At 35.5% G+C, this 22,869-nt stretch overlaps 3 protein-coding genes across 5 annotated transcripts; 2 read left to right on the top strand and 1 right to left on the bottom strand.

The window, feature by feature from the left end:
- Positions 1 to 934: 934 nt before the first annotated feature.
- On the top strand, positions 935 to 5,962 carry LOC120333148 (glucan endo-1,3-beta-glucosidase-like). The gene is made up of 9 exons (XM_039400508.2): positions 935 to 1,021; positions 1,142 to 1,307; positions 1,417 to 1,545; positions 1,669 to 1,879; positions 3,868 to 3,943; positions 4,204 to 4,346; positions 4,765 to 4,936; positions 5,107 to 5,312; positions 5,685 to 5,962. The coding sequence occupies exons 1-9, from the start codon at positions 970 to 972 to the stop codon at positions 5,898 to 5,900; spliced, it is 1,371 nt and encodes a 456-aa protein (XP_039256442.2). The 5' UTR covers positions 935 to 969; the 3' UTR covers positions 5,901 to 5,962.
- Positions 5,963 to 12,602: 6,640 nt separating this feature from the next.
- Positions 12,603 to 17,668, top strand: LOC120332568 (potassium channel, subfamily K, member 16-like). Of its 3 annotated transcripts, none has more exons than XM_039399837.2 (7): positions 12,603 to 12,834; positions 13,445 to 13,480; positions 13,807 to 13,930; positions 14,418 to 14,572; positions 14,877 to 15,057; positions 15,342 to 15,473; positions 16,301 to 17,668. In XM_039399837.2, exons 1-7 carry the CDS (start codon positions 12,634 to 12,636, stop codon positions 16,447 to 16,449), a joined length of 978 nt encoding a protein of 325 aa, XP_039255771.2. In that variant the 5' UTR covers positions 12,603 to 12,633; the 3' UTR covers positions 16,450 to 17,668. The 3 variants fall into 3 exon arrangements, with proteins under 3 accessions (XP_039255771.2, XP_039255770.2, XP_039255772.2); XM_039399836.2 differs by having other exon boundaries at positions 13,442 to 13,480; XM_039399838.2 differs by lacking the exon at positions 13,445 to 13,480.
- A 31-nt stretch (positions 17,669 to 17,699) lies between these two features.
- On the bottom strand, positions 17,700 to 21,733 carry LOC120332566 (uncharacterized). Its single transcript, XM_039399835.2, has 4 exons — positions 21,455 to 21,733; positions 20,832 to 20,928; positions 20,292 to 20,415; positions 17,700 to 18,430 (listed from the first exon to the last, which is right to left on the bottom strand). The coding sequence occupies exons 1-4, from the start codon at positions 21,704 to 21,706 to the stop codon at positions 17,737 to 17,739; spliced, it is 1,167 nt and encodes a 388-aa protein (XP_039255769.2). The 5' UTR covers positions 21,707 to 21,733; the 3' UTR covers positions 17,700 to 17,736.
- Between the last annotated feature and the right edge of the window lie 1,136 nt (positions 21,734 to 22,869).

Genomic DNA, 22,869 nt, shown 5'->3' with positions numbered 1-22,869 from the left:
AGATTTTTTCCACGATTTGGATGGAAATTCAAATTAGTTGCGTTCGGGTTTGCAGTGAGTTTGTCTTCATGACTATTCATAACGTTAGGATATCCCCGTTTTGGCGTAAATTGCAATAAAACCTCTTTCACTTCAATGTGTGTTAATGTTTACAGGTGCAAAATTTCATGGGTGCAATTGTCTATAGATGAGATATCGTGGGTTCAAATGTTCATGGGTGCAAATGTCCGCGGATTGAAATGCCCGCAGGTGCAAATATGCTGGATGCAAATGTATTTTGGTTCAAATGCACGTTGGTGCAAATGTCCATGGTTGTAAATGTTCAAGGGTGAATAATGTAGCCTATGTGTGTGCTACAATCTACGGGTGCAATTGTTCGAGAGTGCAAATGTTCGTGGGTGCAAAAGTATGCAGGTGCAATTGTCTTGGGTGCAAATGTACGTTGGTGCACAGATAATGGAACCAACTTACGTATGAATTAGCGCACAGTTTTGCATATTTCGATCGTTTCTATGAGATTATTTATTCACAATTTAAATAAGGTTTCTAAAATGGTTTGAATTCAAACCTATTCCATCAGACAAGATAATATACTAGTGAGTCAAATATTATTTTACAGGTTTGTTCCGCTCTCGCTATTACAATCACTCCCTAGGACCCGATTGCGCACACAGGTCCGTCATTCCCCTACGAGGAGTCATAGCAAAGGTAAAAATTAGTTATGATGAGTGAGTTCAAGTCGGCATTTTCTTTCGTCTATTTTCGAATCGTCTGTATGTCGTATATATCAAAACTGTTTGGTAATTTTCGCGATAGCGCTGATTACTTTGGATAAATACTGTAGTTTACATGAATATTTGAACACGTATCAGACTGTTGACGTCAAATTTCGCTTGTGCTCTATATATAAGCTTCGGGGGTTTGTCAGGCCACAGTAGTGTTGTAGTCGTTTGGAGAAAGCAACACAATATGGAATATAAAACCCTAACTTTGTTTCTGACGGTTCTCGCCTATGCGGCCGGTATGTTAAGTTTTAACTTCGTAATGTACCCATTAGGTTTACTTTAAAACCATGAACTCATATTTAATATATTTGTAATTATCTTCCGGCATTTCTTAACCATAAGTTATCACGTTTCAGGTGCTTTGATATATGACAACGAGTTCGATAGTGCAGACTCTACTGCGGACTGGGTCATTGAAGTAACTGGAAATCCCCATAACAACGAACTCCAGTATTATACAGCACGAGAACAAAACATTTACGTTGAAAATGGAAATTTGGTTATAAAGCCCATAAAAGAAATGTAAGTCACAAACACCGCATATTCATCAGCATCCTAAGAATCATAATAAGCGTGTGTGTAAAACGTAATGCACTCTTTTCGACTAAACTATATAGCCTTGCTTTGAAAGGTATCAAGGAAGAAAATACACTTCTGGGAGACTCCACTCACAATTTGCAATGAAGTATGGGCGCGTTCAGGTTCGTGCAAAACTACCTAATGGTAATGGATTGTGGCCTGCTATTTGGATGATGCCTCGGTAAGGAACAACCTAGTTTGGTATTAGCGTTTGACTATGACATGCGCAGGTTATTCGTAGAAATGCGTTTTAATAAACTTCGGTATACTCATCAACCGTGCACACATTTTTACCAAACGACAGTGACGACGTATTTGGAACATGGCCTAAGAGTGGCGAGATCGATATTTGTGAAGCTAGAGGCGACAACATGGCTGAGATCCAGAGTACAATTCATTTTGGAGATCTTCCATGTTGTGATTACCATTACTATGAGAACAGTGGCGATCTCGATATTGACGGTTCAATTGACCAATATCACGTTTATCAACTTGATTGGACACCAACAGAGTTGGTAGGTGTTTGATTTCATTAACATTTGCTCACTCATACGTCCAAGTCCTTTCGAAAATTTGGCGATCCTGCGTTGATGAATGGAATAAACAACTTATATACATACAATGGCCAAGCTTGGTATCGTACAATATTCGCACTATAGAAAACAGCATTATGACTTTGACGCGTTTACTTTGGTTAATGGACACAATTTTATTTTGACTGCTGACGGGATATTGCCGTTTAATTAAATAAGCACCTTTACAGGGTTCCCGTACATTTGAACCCACGACAATTGCAACTGCATACTATTGCACCTATGGGAATTTTTTTGTTTCACGGATATTTGAACCCATACTAACCCTAACCCGTAGGTTTTAGCATCCGGATATAGATTGAACCCGCGGATATACGCATGGTATCAAATGTACGGTCATCCTTTTACGGAAGAGGGCAGTGGTTCTTAACCTGAGTTCGATCGAACCACTGGGGTTCGGTGGAGCTGTTCAAGGGGTACGATCGATCGATCGTCTTCCGAAAGTCCTCTGAAACATTTTTATATTACGGGACTTCACTATTACCTCGTCTACTAATTATGCAAAAATAACTATACTGGTAGTTCATAGGAGATATTCAAACCTATACGTCCAACAATCGATAAATAAGCTTAGCTGTGTGTATAGATTTGCGCAGATATAAGTTTTAGTGGACCTGTCGATGTTCTTGGATTCTAGTACGTTTCATCAAAAGCTCATATCTCCACATATGTCGTGCGCTTTGGTGTTTGTACTTATCTATGATAGTGCTTTAAGATTCTTTCTGTTTATGGCTTTGAAATATCCTGGGTTGTTATGACAAACCAAGGATTTTCAGGCTGAATATTTGCGTAACACCTATTCATAATCTAACGTACTAATAAAATTTAACTCAGTTTTAAATACCTCAGTTTTGCGAATGATTGAAGATGTACATAAATCACTGCAAAATCAGAGCGTGTATGAATTTCACTAGGTGATAAATTTGCAACAAAGAATACTTTATTGCAGAGCTTTGCTTAAAATTATCGTCATCCGTACCGTATCATATCTCTATTTCTGTAAAATAAAACAATTGTCAAAAGCTTTATACGCATTTCAATGTAGTTTGAAGTTTAAGAAACGACTGACTTTAGCTACCAACGTTTTTGAGGCATATAATCATATCTTGGATTTTCAAAGTTGCTAATTTTTTATCCATTTTTGCCATTTCACCCAATAAGGTTATACAACAAAACACATCTTTTTCCCCGCCGCCGACACTATTGTGACAAGCCAATAGCTATTTCCGCACGTGGTATTGGTATCTGAGATTCTTCCATAATGTTCATTTTTTATAACCTTGCACGAAATTAGCTTCTTTTTTATAAAGTTAGAATTGGGCTCCTAATTTTAACCGTTCAGTACGATGAGGTTCGGCGGGAGCATGCCAAATGGCGCAGGGGTTCAGCAGGCTCGGAAAGGTTAAGAGCCACTGGAATGGGGTATCATAATACTGGCCATTTCGATTTTAGTAATGTTTAAGAGAATGTGGAACATTTTCTAATGAACCGTCGTGCGTATAGAAAATTAGGACAAATACTTATGCTGCAATTACCGCATTGATTTTCAAATCAAAGCTATTTTGAGCTACCCTCACATTTTGCCTCTACTTGATTTTTTCCATCGGGAGAATACTATTGGCATATTAAAAGTTGGTTTGAAAATTGTCTAGATATACTTTTGTTAAAAACTTCATATGCTACCGTAATACTCACGAATGATCATCCGAGTACTAAGTTGCATCAAGGTGGGTCACATGCCCCCGATTTTGGGTTTAAAATATTTTTGTTTCAATAGACGCGCGTTAAGATCTTATAAATTTTTTTAGTATCTGTAGCCATATTCAAATTATTTGCAATTAAGTTAGGGCAATGACATGAATTAAGGTAACGTATCACGGTGATCTACTAACTCTGAATTGAATTCGTAGGTATACAGCTTGGATGGCAAGCCTTATCATATGCACAATCTTGACAGACAAGTAGGATGGATGTACGGAAATAAAGGTCAGATTGAAATTTTTGACCAAATAAATAATGTCATCACCAGTCACCAAATAGTCGGAACTCAAGCATTACTAAGTGTGAAGTGTAGGATAGCCTAATATAATAATAGCCTATTCAAAACCATTTTGAAATTGGAAAAAAATATCTTACTTCGTTTTAATAGACTAAAACAGGTATATATTATATTTTTCTCTGTTCACTATCACACATATGTCACCGACATTTAAACATTTGTGATTATTTACAGTAATTTTTTATAGGTGATCCTTTCAATCAATACTTTTACATAATTCTTAATGTTGCTGTTGGGGGACATTACGTTACGGATCCAACACCAACCACTACCTGGAATTATCCGGATGCTGAAATGAAGGTCGACTACGTACGAGCTTATCCACTAGAGGTTTGTAAGCCGTAACTGTTTAGATAATGCTTTATATAGCTTTACTCGGATCGGGACTGTGTGACTATCTCTGTGAAAAAAATTAAATTTACTTCCTGACTTTTAAAAACAAGAAACACTGCTCAAATATATGGCCAAAAGGAAGCAATGCGAGTATAAAACCTTTTACAGTACCGATACCGTAGCCTTCCCGACTTTGACTGACTACCAGAACGCAACAATCGGAAAGTGAAACCGCCACAAGGTGTGAAATTTTTAATGACGTCATCGCACAACAAAAACGAATCTCATAGAACCCGCAGAATTTTTTTAAATAAAAAAAGTGATAGACTTCTAGCGAAAAATACAATCTTTCCCCGCTGAATATTTCATAGCAATTGGTTCAGAAATTAATGATTTTTTCAAACGATACTTTTAGGACATATCGACATTCAAATGTGGTGTCAAGCCTACAGCGTCTTACGGCGATATATGTGGAAACGTGGAATGGGCTTGTTATAATCAATTGGAGGCTGATGTAAGTGCCCAATGTACTTCCGAACTATTGAATTGCTGCGCGACAAGAAGCTGTGAAATTACTAGAGTACAAAGTAAGTAAATAAAACCAAGCCGCATAATAGAATATTTTTATAACAGCATTATTGAAATCAGAATCTTCGTGCCTGATGAAAATATGGTTCACACAGCGTTGTATGGAAATGGGTAGCTATAAAGTGACAATATTGAGTTTACGTCTTACCCGAATCAAAATTTATTTTAGCGTTGGCAACCGAAGTATTCGCTGCATACGACGAACAAATAAACGATGGAGATTCATGCAACTTCGGCGGTACGGCTATGCGCAAATATGTGTTACATGATGGTTATGCACCAAATCCCGAATGCCGTATCAAAGACGACGCAAACAATGCTGACATTTGCGGCAGTATGTTATGGGCATGCAGCAGTGACAACACCTACGCAAATGTAAGTATATTTCATCGCAGGAGACGACACTTTCAATTATTCTCAAATGTTCAAACTCTAGATTCTAGAAGAACTTATGAGAGAGTGATTGTTAATAATGTCTTGGTTATATGTTAAGTTCTACACCCAAGCTATTATAGAATAAGGGTTCAACTGAATACGCTTACACTTCTTCATTACACCAGCATAACACACAACATAAGATGTCTACAGCAACAGAACATACTAGCGAGTGACGCAACTGCGACACGTTAGAACAAGACAGATAGCACAATCAATTATTAGGGACGTTACTCGACAAGGCATTATTAGCCATCATCAACAGTGATGTAGTCTAAGTCTTACGCTTTGTTCCATATTGATATTTTTCAGGTCGATCCAGAGTGTAGTGATGCTGCCGACGTTCAAGCTTGCTGCAATGTTGATCCATACTCATGTGATAACAATCGCTTGAGGCAAGGTGCAGGGGCTGTTTTTGCAGCATATTATAATGCAATACCCTCAGCATCGAGTTGTGATTTTGGCGGCGTCTGCTACCTTGATGCAATTCAGGAACCTATTCACGCAATCGACGGTTATGGTGCATAAGCATTGCGTACTTTGAAACCTCCATGTTTTGGGGAAATAAATCAACAAAATCAAAACCTTGTAAAGACCGTCTTTTTTTCTTCGTAGTCAAAATAGGGAAATCTTGAATACGCGAAGGATTTTAGATTTATGGCAGTGGTTACCAAACCCCAGTGGTGATTTTGGAGGTAGGTCTGTGAGATCTGCATGTGTAATATAAAAACGAAATGGAAAATATAAAAGTATTAGTGATTGTAATCAGCCAATTCAATATAAATATACAGCCATTCAAGTAATGTAGGCCTACATACATACCCAATGTCATAGGCATGTATAGTCAACTCAATATTCATATGCGGTCATGCCTTTCGATGCAGTTGATATAAAGTGTACGAATATACCCGACTCGTTGGATGCCGCTGGCACAATATTGTACAAAAATATTTCCATTAACCCCCCGTCTGCCTCAAATGATTTCACCTGGCAACCTGTTGTGTTGCAACTTGATATATAACGCACATGCTCAGCCAAGCGTATCTATTCAATTATCTTTTACAAAGGCGCTCAATATAGAAGAAGCGAAAAAAGCACCACCACAATATGTACGAAAAAATTGCCATCCATCGCTCATCTGCCTCAAATGGTTTCGCCTTTCTGAAATGTGTTGGGTGGCTACTCGACATATAGGGCAAATGCACAGGGTAGCGTTTCTCTTCAATTCTCTTTCGCAAGAGCGCTCACTGTAAGAAAAGCATCACCATCAGAGTCACGGCAGCAACTGAGAAACGAGAATATCGGTCAGAGACCGAAGACTTATCGATCGAAAGTTAGGGGATCCCCCAAAACAACCCTCTTACTCCATAGTGTCACCTTGTGTCCCATCACTAATTAATCAATAACTCGCTAATTATACGACAAAATTCATCCAAAATCAATAGGCTACTGGTACGACTTATAATGAATGTACATGCAAAATCTTTAGCAGATTCAATCTTGCTTTCGTGAGATATCGCGAACATCTAACAGACAAACAGACAAATACCTATCAACATACTTACCGATTAAAATCGATAAGTAATAAGTCATTCTCTGTTTACGACAGCGGTTCCCAGACTTTTTGTTCATGCAGCGCCAAATTATCAGGGACAAAACACACGGCACCCTCACCCGAAACAAAAATTGCTGCCTTCAAGTTAAACCCAATTTTGTGATCGTTTATGTGTACTTTATGCTTTTTAAATATATAGGCCTAAAGAGTGAAGGCAATGTCAACTCTTCTTCCCCATCTCTGCCCAATTTTCCTTTGAAATACTGAAAAAATCATTCTCATGTTCGCTAAACTCAGTTCAGCAGATAAAGAAACTGCAGCTTCCAAAATTGCATAAAGCTGTGTCTACCTCTGTTGTTACGTGACAATAGAGGCAAACACTACGTAACAGAAAATAAAGGACATAGAGCAGTGGTTCCCAACCAGGGTGCCGTGCCACATTAGTGTGCCGCAAAAAGATTTTGATGTGCCGCGAGAATATTTCATTTTTGAATTTATTTCAAATGATTCCAATTTCAAATCCTTTAAATTCCACAAGAATTACCCACGGCTCTTGCTAACAAACAGAAACGACAAATTTGAGGAGTCGTATTTCAGGTATTTGGGTATTGTTTTAATTCTAAGTTTTGCACAATGCGCGCCAACCCCGTTTCGTGAAATTGAAAATGCCAAACAAGGTAACAAATTATTGTGCAAAATTTTTCCTAAATTTGACCAAGGAATTATTATTTGACTAGTAGACTTGCCATAATTGCCGATTTATTGAAGTATTATTTAAAATCAAAATAACATTCAGGATTCACGCAATGACCTTGCAGGGTTTTTTGTTCACTATTTAATACGAAAATAAAACAGACACAATAGGAAAGTAATATCACAAGAAGGTCAACTATCCTCACTATAAATATCCGCATTTCAACGTCAGAAATGATAATATTGTTAGCTTAAAATTGGGACAGTTAATTTACTATCGGTGGGGAGAAAGATCAAAACAGGCGTGAACAATAAATATCGAAATAAAATCCCGGATTCACTCTTTAATAGCCGTCTTTAAAATATGTCGCCCCCATGAACGCATAGTTCTCTCTGGAATATAAAAACCAAACGTTGCGTAGGAAGTAGTCCTTGTATAAAAAGAGTGGACGGCCGGAAATAGCTCACCAACATTAGAATGCCTAGCATTCTGGATATCCGTTGTATGTGTATTAAAAATACCCGATATTCGAAAATTCGTTAAAATTATTCTAATTATTCGATTCGATTTAAATATTCTATTTTACCCACCCTTGCGATCTGTAATCATGCCGGTAATCTGGCGAAACGCGTGGTAGCATAAACACCGATGCAATGAAACTCAATAGTAAAAACGTCATTAAATTTATTAAATTGCACTATTTCACGAAAGCATGGTGGAATTGACGATTATTTCATATCTCGAACACAAAAACGGTTATTTTTCGGATAGTTTCTGCGGTCTGAAAAGTCGAATAAGCGTTTCGACATAGTAAATGCTACGATCTTTGCCATCAAATTATTATCGGGCCTTGCACGAAATTCCTAACGTGAAAATAAAATTGTTTATAAATCAACTTTAAACCTATTTAGTGTTTTGGCGATAATAATGAATTGTTATGATGAAATACGGTTCGTTTGCCTCCTTCATTTCGTTCGCTAGTGCTGAGAATTACACCATTGAATGATTTTGGCAATGGGAGAAACATATTAAATTGTAACAAAAATGAATTAGGTTGTGCAAAAGTGAGAATACCTGTGATAATAATAGGGCGTAACGTGGAACGGGGAAGGGCGAGAAAAACCAAAGCGTAATAGCGTCACGTATTACCTGTGAAGCCGCGCATCTTTCACAATAATGTGAGGTGCTCCGAAGGTGGGTCTCGTGTACATTATTGTAAGAAAACAGTTATAATATCGGTAACTATTAACCATCCATTTTAAATCCAGGGTATGTTGTATTACCAAAAATAGAATTTCCCTTATCTGATCTTCTGTGTTTTTACTTATCGATCTTAAGATCGGTAAATTGAATCCGGATTAGGAAAAATTTGTTTTTTCCAACTCCGGGTTGTAAAAATTGTCGACTTCAGCTTCGCACTCGTAAGCAGGGCGATATATTGTTAAAAATGCTCAAAATACTTAATTCCTTTTTGAGAAGATTTTGTCCCTCATCATCATCATTGAAAAGTACAAAATTCCAAATCGGACACTCGAGAATTCAAAATGACTTCGGACAGTTGGAAAATATGACTCTGGCTTCAGTGAAAAATTGCCAAACTCCGACTCCACAGTCATAGCTCAAAACACAAGTCCAACAAAGACAAACCTTCATGGCTCAGCTCAGGACTGACCGCCATGCCAGTTTTCAGCGTCGTTTCTCACGCTGTAGTTAAAACGATTGATCGTGGCAGGCACTGTGTAGTAATAAAACCGTAGTAAGTAGTCTAGCTAATGTAGGCATTGCGTTTCAAATACAACCGTGACATAGCGGGGCCAAGGTAAGCACTGTGATGTAATAAAACAATGGTTCGGCATTGGGTCTGCATCATTTGCATACAACATAAGCCCTAAAATACTCCCGCATTGTGGCGTAAACTAATGAAAACGTTTACATAATAGAATAATTTTATTTTCTAAAATATGTCCCAGTGTTAGTCCTCATTCATCCCCAAATCACCCAGAGCAATAAACTAGCTTCATTGCAGCTATGAAAGAACAGCAAATCACTCAACTTTGAGTGCAAAATTATAACACTCGAGTTTAGATTCAAGTCGTAATACCAGTATATGTCGGAAGCTGAGTTCTCAAGCCAAGCCCACTACACTCACAAGTCCTTAAGTAGATTTTGTATACAACGATAATATGCTCAAAGAAAGCCTATATTGACAAGAAATAGAAGCTTTGCTCTGAATTTCTATTTGACTAGTGGTCAACTTTCCAAGCTTTTTAAAATGTGTGAAAAAGTATGAAAGGTTCTTCTAATCTACAAATATAAAGACAATGACAGCAGACGTAAACTTAGCTTTTTTATTGAGATATAAAAAGTAGCAATTTTATATTTGAGCTCAAATGAATAAAATATGGCTAGGTTTCCCTAATGTTTAAAGAACAAAACAGAGCAGCTGCATTATTCATTTCTTATGTAGAATTTTGTATTGTTTAATTAAGAGAAAACTAGAGCAACATTTTATCAAAGCTCATTGTAGTTTTGAATTTTAGTTTAAAATTATTAAATTAATAAAAAAAAATTGCAATTTCAGAGAATGAGTAAGATTTAATCTTCTTAGGGATTTTGATTAAAAGTGTTTTTTTTTATAAAAAATATTTACAATTTTTTTATGTATTCACATCAAATCCTATTGTAATATTTACCAGCTTGGATGGTCACAGTCGCTTAATGGTTGAATTGTTAGTTTTACCTATAATGGCATTGCAGAATAAAATCTCGGGTTCGAATCCCATTCCCACCATCTTAACCTGAGTGTAATGAATTGGGTAGGCAATGACGAAACGCAAATTGTCCGGTTTTTTCAAAATAGGAATAGCTCTTTGCATATAAGTAACTGCTTGTGTAAGCTGTGTTTACATCCAGATGCCTATAAATACGCCGTATTTCTATAAAGCATGGTATATGAATTTTTCAGCTGTTTGTTCTAATCTAAACTATGTATAAATTCAGATAGATATGTAAAACTATACCTAGACAAAATTACCTTATACAAACAATTACAGCACAATAAATATTTTATAGGCACGTGTGTTGAAAACTGAATTAGACAAAGAATCCTAACCGACATTCGTTACCTTCACAAATGCCAAGCAAAATGATTTATATTGGTTATATCTATTCATAATACATATCATCAAACGTGGCAGAAAAAGAAAAGAAAATAATAAAAGAAATTTTATAATTGTTTTCGATATGTAGTGAAGCGGTTAGTTAACGGTTAAATGAAATTTCAGCAGCCAAATAGATTTGTAGACTATGAATTGACATCGGTATAATAAAAGCTGTTATTGAAAGCATTCAACAAAGTTAAGAAGTCAAAGCATTATGTTTGGCGACTAATGAGTTGGATTACCAGGCAGAAAGAATTACAGGAACGTTCCCAAGTGGATGTTGAAGCTAGACATAAATATACCGTACAATACAAATAGCGCAATTGCGAAACAATGCTTGCAATTTTTATAGATGCGAAAGTTAAATTCATAAAGTTAAAGCTAACGAAAAAGAATTTTTATAATGAGGGCATGTAGTGAGAAATGTAAACCCCGCTGATAAATATATCACGTCGTCAACACCTATGGCGTTTATTTAAAGAGGGTAAACATTATTAAACTAACAAAAGTACTATTTAGTACTTGTTTTATAAATGGTATGGTACGAATATATTTGAACGAGGAGTATAACACCGATGACGTTATGCTTTGAAATCTATAAATCGTCATATATTCGGAATTGTATTTTCTATATTCTGATTTTTTATATTCTGTTATAGCTAGCTGAGATTGTGCTATAGCTTGTTTTGGTTGTCTCATTTGCAAAAAACAGATTATATTCGGCGCATATTTGAAAAAAAAACATTGATCGATTCTAAACCCACTGATCGATGACGGTGCATTAAAGACTTTCGAATAAAGTCTGTTTTGAAACTTGCTCGTGGTATGAAGAGAATAAGAACAATTTTTTACCACTAGACGTTCCAGTGCTCACAAAATACTGGAGTTTTGGAAGTTGGTTTTTATTTGTTATAGTGGATTAGTTATGCTGGGGTAACTTCACGATATGACTAAAATTGTGATCAGTATTTTAAATACGATGATATGTGTACTCGCAATTGGAATGTATCGTACTGAAGTGTATATCAGATTGTTAGATTTTCCTTTAAATGCGTACAAGACATCCAACATTATGTGCAAATAGAGAGCATATATATCGTTCAAAGGTATATTTACTATCTACTCTACAAATATAGTGCCAGTGACAGTCAATCTCGGAAGCATTCGTTTTTTCCGTTGACTCAAAAGAAGAATCAAGATTAGTAATTTCATATTTGAGCTTAAATGAATAATATATGTTTCCTTCCTGTTTGAAGATGAGAATGATACAACTGATTTATTTATTTCTTCCGCAACTGTGATGAATTCCGGATAGTTTTATAAGTAAATAAGAGAATATTTATCAAAGATCCTTTCATATAGTATTATTTTACCCTTAACGTTAAATACCTTTGTAATTCCCTTATACGGGCTCACGCGTAACAAAACGTCGGTAGATTTTACTTGAATTTTTTGAGTAGAATCAGAATTACTGTCACCGCGTGTCGTCCAATAGATAAAGACAAGAGTGAGTGAATTTCAACGTTGCGGTCGAGCAAACGCATTATCATCATCGTTTCTGACACGGCTTCTCAATTTAGATGTCTGACTGACTAATGACTATTGATTGCACATCTGAGAAATATGCTGAATATCTTACTGTAGACAGACAACATTGAGAGTAACAGAAACAGAGCGAGACTGACAAAATATTGACATAGTCAGAGTAAGACAGAATATACGTTGTAAACCTATACATTATATCCGAGTGGAAAGTCCAAACAAAATACGATCATATTTGGACGATTTTTAAATTAATTTCCATTTTTTTTGTTAGTTTTGAAGCTTGAATAAAACACTATCTGATTTGAAATGAATTGGAAAATTTTGCTTGGACTTGTCATATGTTATTTTATTTATCTTATAGTTGGTGGGATAATTTTTATGATCGTTGAAGGGAATTACGACGCTCAAAAATGCGAAGAAACCACCCACACAATAGAAAATATAATCTTCGAAGTTGACATGAATAAATCAGCTATACCCATCACATCTCTACTGGATCTCACACAGGTAAATTCATAAAATGCAAATACTTTATACATGGTTTCTCTTCTGTTGTTATTTTACAATACTTTAGTATACTAGGTGTATGCATCTTCTCCGAAATATAATTTGTCATAAGCAGAATGCAGTGTAAACTAATGTTAGATGGCAAATCTCAAATGACAAGACAAATTTTCAAACAGAATTTCCCATTTTGGTTTATTGAAACTAATTAGTAGTTTATTAGGCACTGAATCTACCCATTGAACAAATCAATGTTTTGGCGGCGCAAATGGGTAGACATATCAGACGACAATTTAATCATGACTAAAAATAGTTCGTCTGAAATAGGCTAAACGTATTGGAATCAGTGCCCTGACGAATATGGCGACAAACCTTCAGTGCCATGTATAATAGTAAACATTGTACAAATATCATACCTAATTTAACTTTTTATCCCAAGTAGATAATACTAGTAATTCCGCAAAAAACAATTCAAAACTGAATAAATGTCAATTCATGAAGATGATTTAGTAAAGAATTGTTGCCAACAATGATAAAATTCAACAATTTGTAACATAAAAACAATATATATACTATTTTATCATTTTGCTTACTTTGGTGATCATTGAAGAAGATTGCAAGTGCTTCCCCAATAAGAAGAATGCTAAAGGTGACTAACAAGCTAGTCGGGGAAATATAGAATATATTTGGGCATTATTTATTAATAGGATTTCCCATCCATTCAAAGTGGCTTCGAGTATGTTGCTGTCGCACTTCATTACTTGTAACAACTAAAGTTAGATTATCTAGCATGGCGCCATCCTAACTTGCGTCCGTAATATGCATTTCTATTATTAAAAGTACACTGTCTGGAGTTGAGCTGAAAATGAATTATTATATTTTGGTCATATATTATTATATGCATTTTATTTCTTTACCGGTGTGAATTTTATGCAAAAAGCACGTAGTTTGACTCATTTATTTCATATCATTTAGGAAATTTCGAACGCGGAGAAATATGGGTTTATATTTGATTTTACCACAATGACTTCAACGTGCGTCAACAACTGGCATTTTGAGGCATCGGTGTTTTTCGCTGGAACTGTAGTAACTACAATTGGTATGTTAATTAATTAATATTGATTGGTTTCTGTTGCCCCGTTCCGTAATGGTTTCTGTCAAATTAGTTTGAAAAAGTTTCTTTCCCATTGCTACTATCGGAAATCTAATACAAAACTCGACTTTTGATTGCCAGATTTACTCATGAAAATATTGAATTTGAGCATGAAAATAACCTCACACTGTTTGAAAGAACAATTCCGACTCTAAGTTTGACATTGAGATATGCAAATTTGAAAATTAGTCTCTCGGAACACAAAATATTCAAAAGTACGACTACAGTTGCGATATCAGCAAATATACGTTTAACTACAACACCATCTCGGCGTCCATTATTTTATTTCTCTCTCATTTTTCAAGATATTATTTTTACATTTCGTTACGTTAAGAAGACTATCATTTACCCCCGCGTCATGTCCATTGCGTAATTCTTAATTAATCTAAATTATTCATCAGCAGAATACGGCATTCCAAATTTTCTTTTTCAGGTTATGGTCATCTGTACCCAAAATCGCATCTGGGTCGAGCAATTTGCATTATCTATGCACTTATAGGAATTCCTTTATTTACTATCATGTTCACTGGACTTGGTGGAAAGATAGCAGGACTGGTATTGAAACTAGAAACAAGAATAAATGGAAAGGTACAAAGAATACAAAATACAAACATCTCACAAAGGATATTTTGTTAATCTATTGGTGTGAAATATTTATTTGGTAAATTTTTGTCAATTTTGGACTAGAATTATTGTCTCGTTCATTTAACAATTTATAGATCATAATCTTTCAAAATGAAACCAAATATCAATTTATTAGGCAGTCTAAGTGTTAGTTCTGACGCATGCTATTTATTTATGACTTTTATTAGTGAATTATCACTTTATAAAACTATTTTATATGCGGTGTAGGAATTGGTTCGAACTTATGTATTGGTATTTTAAAATATAGGCAACTCGGACTTGGGTTAGCAAAGTTCTTCTTATCACTGTTATATCTCTGATGTACGCTGTTCTTTGTCTACTGATTCCATCAATTCTTTTTGTTTCATTTGAACCTTGGAGCTACGAAGATGCTCTTTACTACTCCTTCATATCAATAACAACTATCGGATTTGGAGACATTGTTGCAGGTGAATTATATTTATTGTTCATACTCTGCCTATTTTATTTATATAGTCAATAGTTTTCTGCCTAAATTAGTTCACGCCACCCATTGGATGTTTCTCTAACCTTTGACCCCAGAAAATTTATTTCTACACTCAACCACAGGTACCATTGTTACCCAATTATTTATACTTATTTTGAGAGTGTTTCACGAGTGGGCGACTAAAAACTGGTAAACATGTTCAGACTACCATAATTGATAACATAATTGATGATTTGTGTATGATTTTAATTGAGTTTCCTTGTTCAGGAACCGATCCAAGCACAAAATACATTCCGATTTATCGTATCATGGTTTATTTTTGGATTTTATTCGGTATGGCTTTTATGGCGACAGTGATGTCACTCATCAGCAATTTCTTCAAAGAAACAGGAAAGAAGGGTAACTGAAGCTTAAGATACTATTAACCCCCCGTTGAAAACAAGATTATGTATATATAAAATGAATTCATCACAGCATAATATTTATAAAACCTCAATTTCCTAAAAGTGCAAAATGTGCTTAACATAAGTTATCCAAAGATGTTAGTTCATAAAATTTTTAACAGGTATATTTTTAATTTATTAGTCTAGTCACGCAGTGCTCTTCAACCGGGTATACGGTACACCCACGTGTATACCGAATCATAAGTTTGGTTTACAACAGGTAAAGGGTATACGAAGGGTGTACAGCCTAAGTCAGGGATTCTAAACTCTAATATAATAAATTATAAAATATTCAATCGGAGACAACAATACAAACGCGGCACACATGAAATATAAAATGCCATTAAATCTAAGAAAGTGAACACATTGTTACATCACAAATTATATAGATAATGCGGTCACGCGTCTGGGTTGGTGATTTCGGCTGCTATGCACTTCGTTTGATTTACGTTGAACATTATTCCCGTTGACGCTAAGGCCATCAGTCAAATTTATAACTTGCGGACACTGGCCTATTAGATTGCATAATGATATTGCAGTACAATATGTGATTAAAATTTATTGTTTATTCAAGTGTTATTGGTAAGGTAAGCCTATACAAAATTCTTGAAAATTTGTAAAAGGCATACCACGATAAAAAAAAGGTTGAAAAACACTGGCTCTAGTGTAAGTATAGATATTTTATGCCACGTGGATAAAAGTAATTGGTATTTGTTATATTCAAACTATCCACAAATTAAACGAAAAGATAAATATTGCATAATATTTTTTTCAAAAATGCAGGTAAGAAAAGAATTCAAAATAGGCGGAACGTGGTACCAAAACAAAAAGACGAGGTAGACGGAGAGGAGTTCGAAACAGAGGCAGCCCTAGACGACGGCAATCGTACCAAAGAAGACGAAAATAATCTTTACATCAAAGAATGCTCGTGATTTCTGTTGAAGAGAATCTGCAATTACCATGTTGGGCCAACATGTCGCTTGGCATTGGTGTATCGGTAGTGAGAAACGCCTAAACATATATCAATTCTTGATACAAAAGGACGCTTGGCACAAATCCAGGGTTGCCAGATTCCAGTGATCAAAAAAGTCAGGTCAAAACTATTTAAACGAGCAAATGGTACAAGCACCACAACCCTTGAAATATGTTAATCTTGGCGTTAAAAAGCCAGTATGGCAACCCTGCACAACTCATCTTCAGGACAACCGCTTCCGACATTCTTATACCACCGTCTCGAACAAATTTTTGTAAGCCGTCAAAATACATCAGACCACAATTCGGGTTTTATGTAGCCTCTCTTTAAAATGGCGCTCCCGTAGTATGTGCAACAAGATGGCGGACACCTGAACATAGTATGTGTACCAGGTTAAGGTTAGACCAAAATTTTATTCCAATTTTCCTTATTTTAGTTCTATTACCAGTTCGGGGACTGGCCAAGTGACTCCCGTAGTATTTGTATCTAAAATTACGGCCTGACTCTAACCTGATACACATACTACGTTCTGATGCCCGTCATCTTGTTGCACATACTACGGAAGTATTCTTTAAATTTGTTGTAATCTGATTAAAGGCACTTCATGACAACTAGCCCCTAACTCAGCAATGTAAAAATAGTTGGGTCAACGAACCACTTATACAGCAATCATCGTATCATGGGAATGGAATAAAATGTTTTTATTTATGCATCAGTGATTACTTGCGATCCTCTAACATTGCCCAGGATATGTATGTGGCTGTTGTGATGCATCGTCAGAAAGAAAATTCTATTTGCAGCGTGCAGGAATGCAAAACATCACAGACCAGTGACAGACTGTTTACAATATGATGCCTGATGTTTATAGCATGCTTGTGTTGGGCGCTAGCTGACTTTTATTGGACACGAAATGTACGTATGGATCGTTTTGTTATTATGTTGTTGTTCTTATTCGTGTTGGTATTTTCTTCTTCTTATTGTTGTTATGAAAAACAACTCAAAAACATGAAATACAGCAATGATAGCAATATACGCTCTTACTTTTTTAATTAGATTTGTCGTTTTAATAGCATAGCAATTTGAATTTTAAATGAATAAATTATTTATTATTTTCCCGTATACAAGTTTTTGGTTAAAATGCGTGGAGGTGTCTAGGTTATGTTTAATTAGCTCTATGTGCTGGGAATTTCAACTTTCAAATACTAGTAGCAATGTGAAACAATTTATTACATCTGTTTATCAGTTATCACCACATTAATATAGGCTTTTTATCCCAACTAGAAATAGCATTTAGTGCCCGGAGTAAAATAACAGCATCAGTTCTATATTCAGGTAATGCATTCTCTGTCACAAGTTTGGTCAAAAAATCAACACTTTGGAGAGATTTCAGTTCTTCTTTATCTTCCCACGGATTGACCTTCAAAATGCCATACTTATTTACCAGAAGTTCTGAGAACATCGGATGGTATTTTGGATCGAATTCGGCTTTTTCGGCTAACATCGACATTACAAAGTTTTGGCGTCCATGCAATTCTGTCGCTTTCCGTACGTCATAAACACCATTTGCATCTGTGGCTATTTCATCTATCTTTTCGGAAATATTCCGGACAGTGAACCCATACAGTCTACGTCTGTGATGAAATATATGTTGCAAAATTCGTCTGTCAAGCTGGAATGCAATTTCCCCAACCACCCTCTTCTGCCAATTTTTGTCCTTGCGGCCAAAAATTCCTTTCTTGTCGTAGGATTTGGTCATTTTAGTGATGTTCTCAAACTCCTCTTCACTGCTGTCAAAATTTAACTTTTTGCTGAGTGTAGAATCAGATCCAAAACCAGTTGATTGTTGTTGCACAGATTGTCCGATTGTGCCTTCCTCGCTCCTTTCGCCTCTTTTGTCTAGAACTCTTCCTATCTCGATTTGACGACCGGGCTCGAAGAACCTGAATGAGCAGAGTTGGTAATTGGTTTTCACCCGGAGTGAACCGAGTCATCTAGACAAAATAAATGAAAGTAAACTAAGGTTCGAACCAGTGCAGTGAGCCTTGACACCACACGGATATAGCTTGAAACAAAAAAATAACATTGCAATGATTTACCACGTCGATTAAAGTTGTATTGAAAAATCGAAAATTCATCAGCAAGAATTTGAAATTAGCCCTGGTATGGCGTGGTAAATTTTGTCACATGAATAATACCTAGTTTGGTGTTAAAAAGAACGTTGATTGAACGTCAGACTCATAAATCGGGAGTGTAGTGAGTAGTGACTCAACTGGCCCTGAGTCTCGAACCTCAAAATTGATGGGAGTTTCGAGCTTTCGACGACCGACTTGGCTCGATACTCTGGATTTAGCGACTACCAATAATTTTTATACATTTCAACACTGAGAAATTCGTAAAAATTACTCGTAAATAGGGCCAGACCGATATATCGACTTTGTTTTTCACAAATTTCGAACTATCAGTATCGGCTAATTTTATCGATAGTTATCGGCAATCATGTGACTGCCAAAGTGTCAAAATTAAGTCGGGTGGCGTGTATTTATTCATTTCATGTATGGCCATAACTGGAAGGTTATTATCGATAATATTATTTGAGAGAGTACACATGGGGGAAAAGGCAATTTAGTTTCCGCTGAAAATGCTAGTTGTATAAATAGAATAGATTTGAGCTGTTGAGTCAGTAATCATAAGAACATTGTACCAGAAACTTGAAGCTGAAACACATGCTGGGGGATCCTTATGATGGCAATACCTGCTTTCAATGGAATTCGTATTTTCCTATGATGGCAATACTTTGTAATATACGTCTATTACTATGACAAATAATTGTACTCTTGCATTTTGATGGCTGTTGTACAGTAACAACACAATCATCAAATAATAATGTCATTCCTAGCTCCGAATTCAAGACTTCCCTAAATGCAATTTAAAATTTCTTGGCAACAGTTTTATCTTATTAATGATTGTTAATAATTTATCTGAAAATTACACAAAACACCTCCAAAGTTAGGACTAACGATAATGGGATTAAAATAGCACCTATGGGCTTCGCATGCCCTAATAAAACTGAATTCATAGGAATTGAGTAAAAAAGTATTGAGAGTATGTACAATTTTCAACTGTCGACACTCGACAGTTTTCGAAACTCCAATTTTAGGGATCTCTAAATTTTGTTATGCAATTTTTTGTTATCATTGCATGAGTTAAACATTTTGTTATAGATTTCATTTCTTTTGCAAGAAAAACACAGAATTATCAGAGTGTTGCTTGTTACTTGTAGCCATCTTTTTATGTGTGGAAACATCGGTATCGGCTTATCGGCCTAGTTTTAGAAAACTATCGGTATCGGTTTAAAAAGGCAGTATCGATCAGGCCCTACTCGTAAACACCGCGGAGGAAACAGGAATGAAGTATCTATAAGCAATTAAGATATAACGTAGCTGCATATGCAATTGTTTAAGAACGTTTCAGGCAATAGCACTTGTGTTAAATCTTGGGGTTTCATAAGGTAAGTTGATTTCTTAACACCATGATTAATGATTTACTCTGTCGCACGATGCCACTATTGAGCTCTTTTTTCATAGTACAGCAAGTTTCTTAGTATTATGATATATAGTGTCTCTGTTATATCCATGACATACTCAAGAATACTGAACAGTTGTGTGTTTTAAACAAACACATGACACACAAGTTAAGAATTTGATTGAAGATATTTAATGCTATAAACAAATATTGCAGAAAAATATTTTCAAACTTTTTTGCTTTTTTGCAGATAACAACTGTTAATCTGTTTTATAATACCTTTGTGGAGTTGTTGAATATTTTTCACTTCCAATTTGATCAAAACTTAGAGCACCTTCAGACAAAGATGATAGTGGATTGTCATTCTTTTTGGTATCATTGAGCTTCAGATCATCGTAAGATTCTGAGTAAGATTTAATAGTTTTATCTTAGATTAAAAAGGAGCGTTAAAGCAAGCTCAGAAAATAGGATGGAAGATTGATTCTAAGCTTCACGAATATTGAAAAGTTTACTGTTTGAAATGACGGGTGGACGGGGATCTAAAATCTGAGAAAGCCTTTATCCGACTTTAGCTCCGGGTCGATTAAAACTTGACTCGATACCCGACTGCAATATCAGACTAACTCCAAACAATGACCATCGATTTCGTGCCTTAAAATGGTTTCTTCGTGTCACGTTTTTTATCTTTTTAAAATGAAGTTTTTGATTTTAATCATTGGCCAACTTCTCATTGAATTCTTGTATCATCGTTCTAAAAGTCTTGAATATTTGAAAAATCACTAATAGTATATCACGGTTTTATAATTTACAAAACCTTACGTAAAAAGTCCGATTTCATTACAATTCGCTTGGCATTTGCGTCATTTGGACTTTGACTTGCTGCAGCCAACAACGCGACACTGTCAACTTGTGGCTTCTGAGAACAAAAGGGGGAAGTTATGAATGTTTGATGACGGAGAATACATCAAATTTTGAACAAACAATCGAACGAGTTGTATATCAGTAATCATCATTCTCTTGGTGAAGTTGTTTTTATTATTTTTGATAAAGCACATCTTCGATGAGTAATTCTTAAACTTTTTGTTCTCGAACCCCATTAGCTTTTATAGACATTCCATTTCTTCACTGATTTAATCACTGTATACAAAAATCTAATTTTGTTACAGTTCTATTCGCCCATGCTATGTGAATCACTGGTAACGTCGGGCTGAATAGTATGATAGGCTTTTTGTCAAAACCAAATAGTTCATGGCAAACTCTTGACATATAAAAAGTAGAATTGAAATACCAGGGTCTACAGTTTAGATGTCATGATATATAATTTGACACCACCATAACTTGTTGTGTTTTAGTATGTCTGCTACATACCTCATTTTAAAACGTAAAAAATATAGCTGGTATAAAATTGTGAATGCATATCCACATGATTCGTTATTAGATACCTTAGATTTTCCCGGCAACGCAGCATATGATGTAGAAGAGGATGACAGGGATGTAAGAGTTGATGCAGGAGGAACTGCTTCCGTAGAGTATGTCTTCTCATTGTATGTATCTGGTTTTAATGGCAGAAAACACGAGTCCGCAAATCCTCCTAATCTTTCAATTTCTTGTATCAAAGACGCATTTTCTCTTTCTAACCTTTCTTTCTCGAACTGAATTTCATCTTCCGTTAAATTTAATTCCATCTCTTCCATGTTGAATTATGTGGTATTATTTTACTAACATATAAATAAATCAATTTTATTTATATAAATTTTTAGTTTCATTGTGATGTCATAAAACTATAAAAAGGTATATTTAACTAAATTACAGAATTGAATCGACTTGTGAAAACCCCACCAAAAAACGAGTTGGCGAAAAATTAGTGGCGTACCAGTGCCCTGGGTGAATAACTCGGGATACTGTTGTAAATTTAATGAAATAGGTCATTCTAGCTATTTTCCTGATAATGATTTATAACGACAAGCAACAAGCCTTAGTTTTCCTTGTATCAAGCGTTCTTTGTATTGTATTTGTATTTCCGAGGGTTGAAATTTAAGGATTTTCCATTGTACAGACATACTGCTTGGATTCGGCCGTATAACTGTGTTGAAAGGTTGAGGTGTATATTTTATTGTATCTGTATTTGGATTCAATTCGATTGTGCAACTTTACAATATACGAACATTTGACATTACAATACATTGTGTGCTTATTGACCTGTGAAAGAGTGCAGATCGGGGTTTCACTCTGTCAACGTGTGTTGAATAACACGGGAGTGCGGACACGCTGATGGGGCCAATCTTACCCCATATACCAGCAGTTATTATAGATCAACATCTGAAACCAATTTCTTCATACTTCTTAGTTTCAATGAATTGGAACAGTTTTTTTTTTGTGAATCAGCGTTTTCGAGTATAGGACGACGCGTGAAGCCAAAACTGAATTCGAAAATTTTTTTGGATGTGCAATCAAAATACCACAGTTGTTTTCATTACTCACTTAACCTTCATTTTATGAATTTATTGAAAAAGTATGTATTTACAGCGGAATTTGGACTTTGACGTAAGCACACCATTTTGCACAGCTACACCCCTGGTGGAACGTAACTTTAAAAATTGTATTACTTTTCCAAGTACGTATCATGGGTAGTCATACGTAGAATTTAACTAAGATTTATTTTGCGATGTAAAAGACACGAGGGATATATTCAGTTTTTCATGAATAAGTAATTTCAACCGTTATTACACGGCGACATAAACAAGTAAACTGCCGCTGCTATGATTATGGCGACCCCAATCAGATTTTATTTGGGTTCCTATGTTACTGTAGTAAAACATAAAGAGCTATCTTGTTTTACGTGGCTATGGTAACGCTT

The sequence above is a fragment of the Styela clava genome, chromosome 13 (genome assembly GCF_964204865.1).
Source record: "Styela clava chromosome 13, kaStyClav1.hap1.2, whole genome shotgun sequence".
Taxonomy (NCBI): Eukaryota; Metazoa; Chordata; class Ascidiacea; order Stolidobranchia; family Styelidae; genus Styela; species Styela clava.
This window is presented reverse-complemented; position numbering and strand designations above follow the sequence as displayed.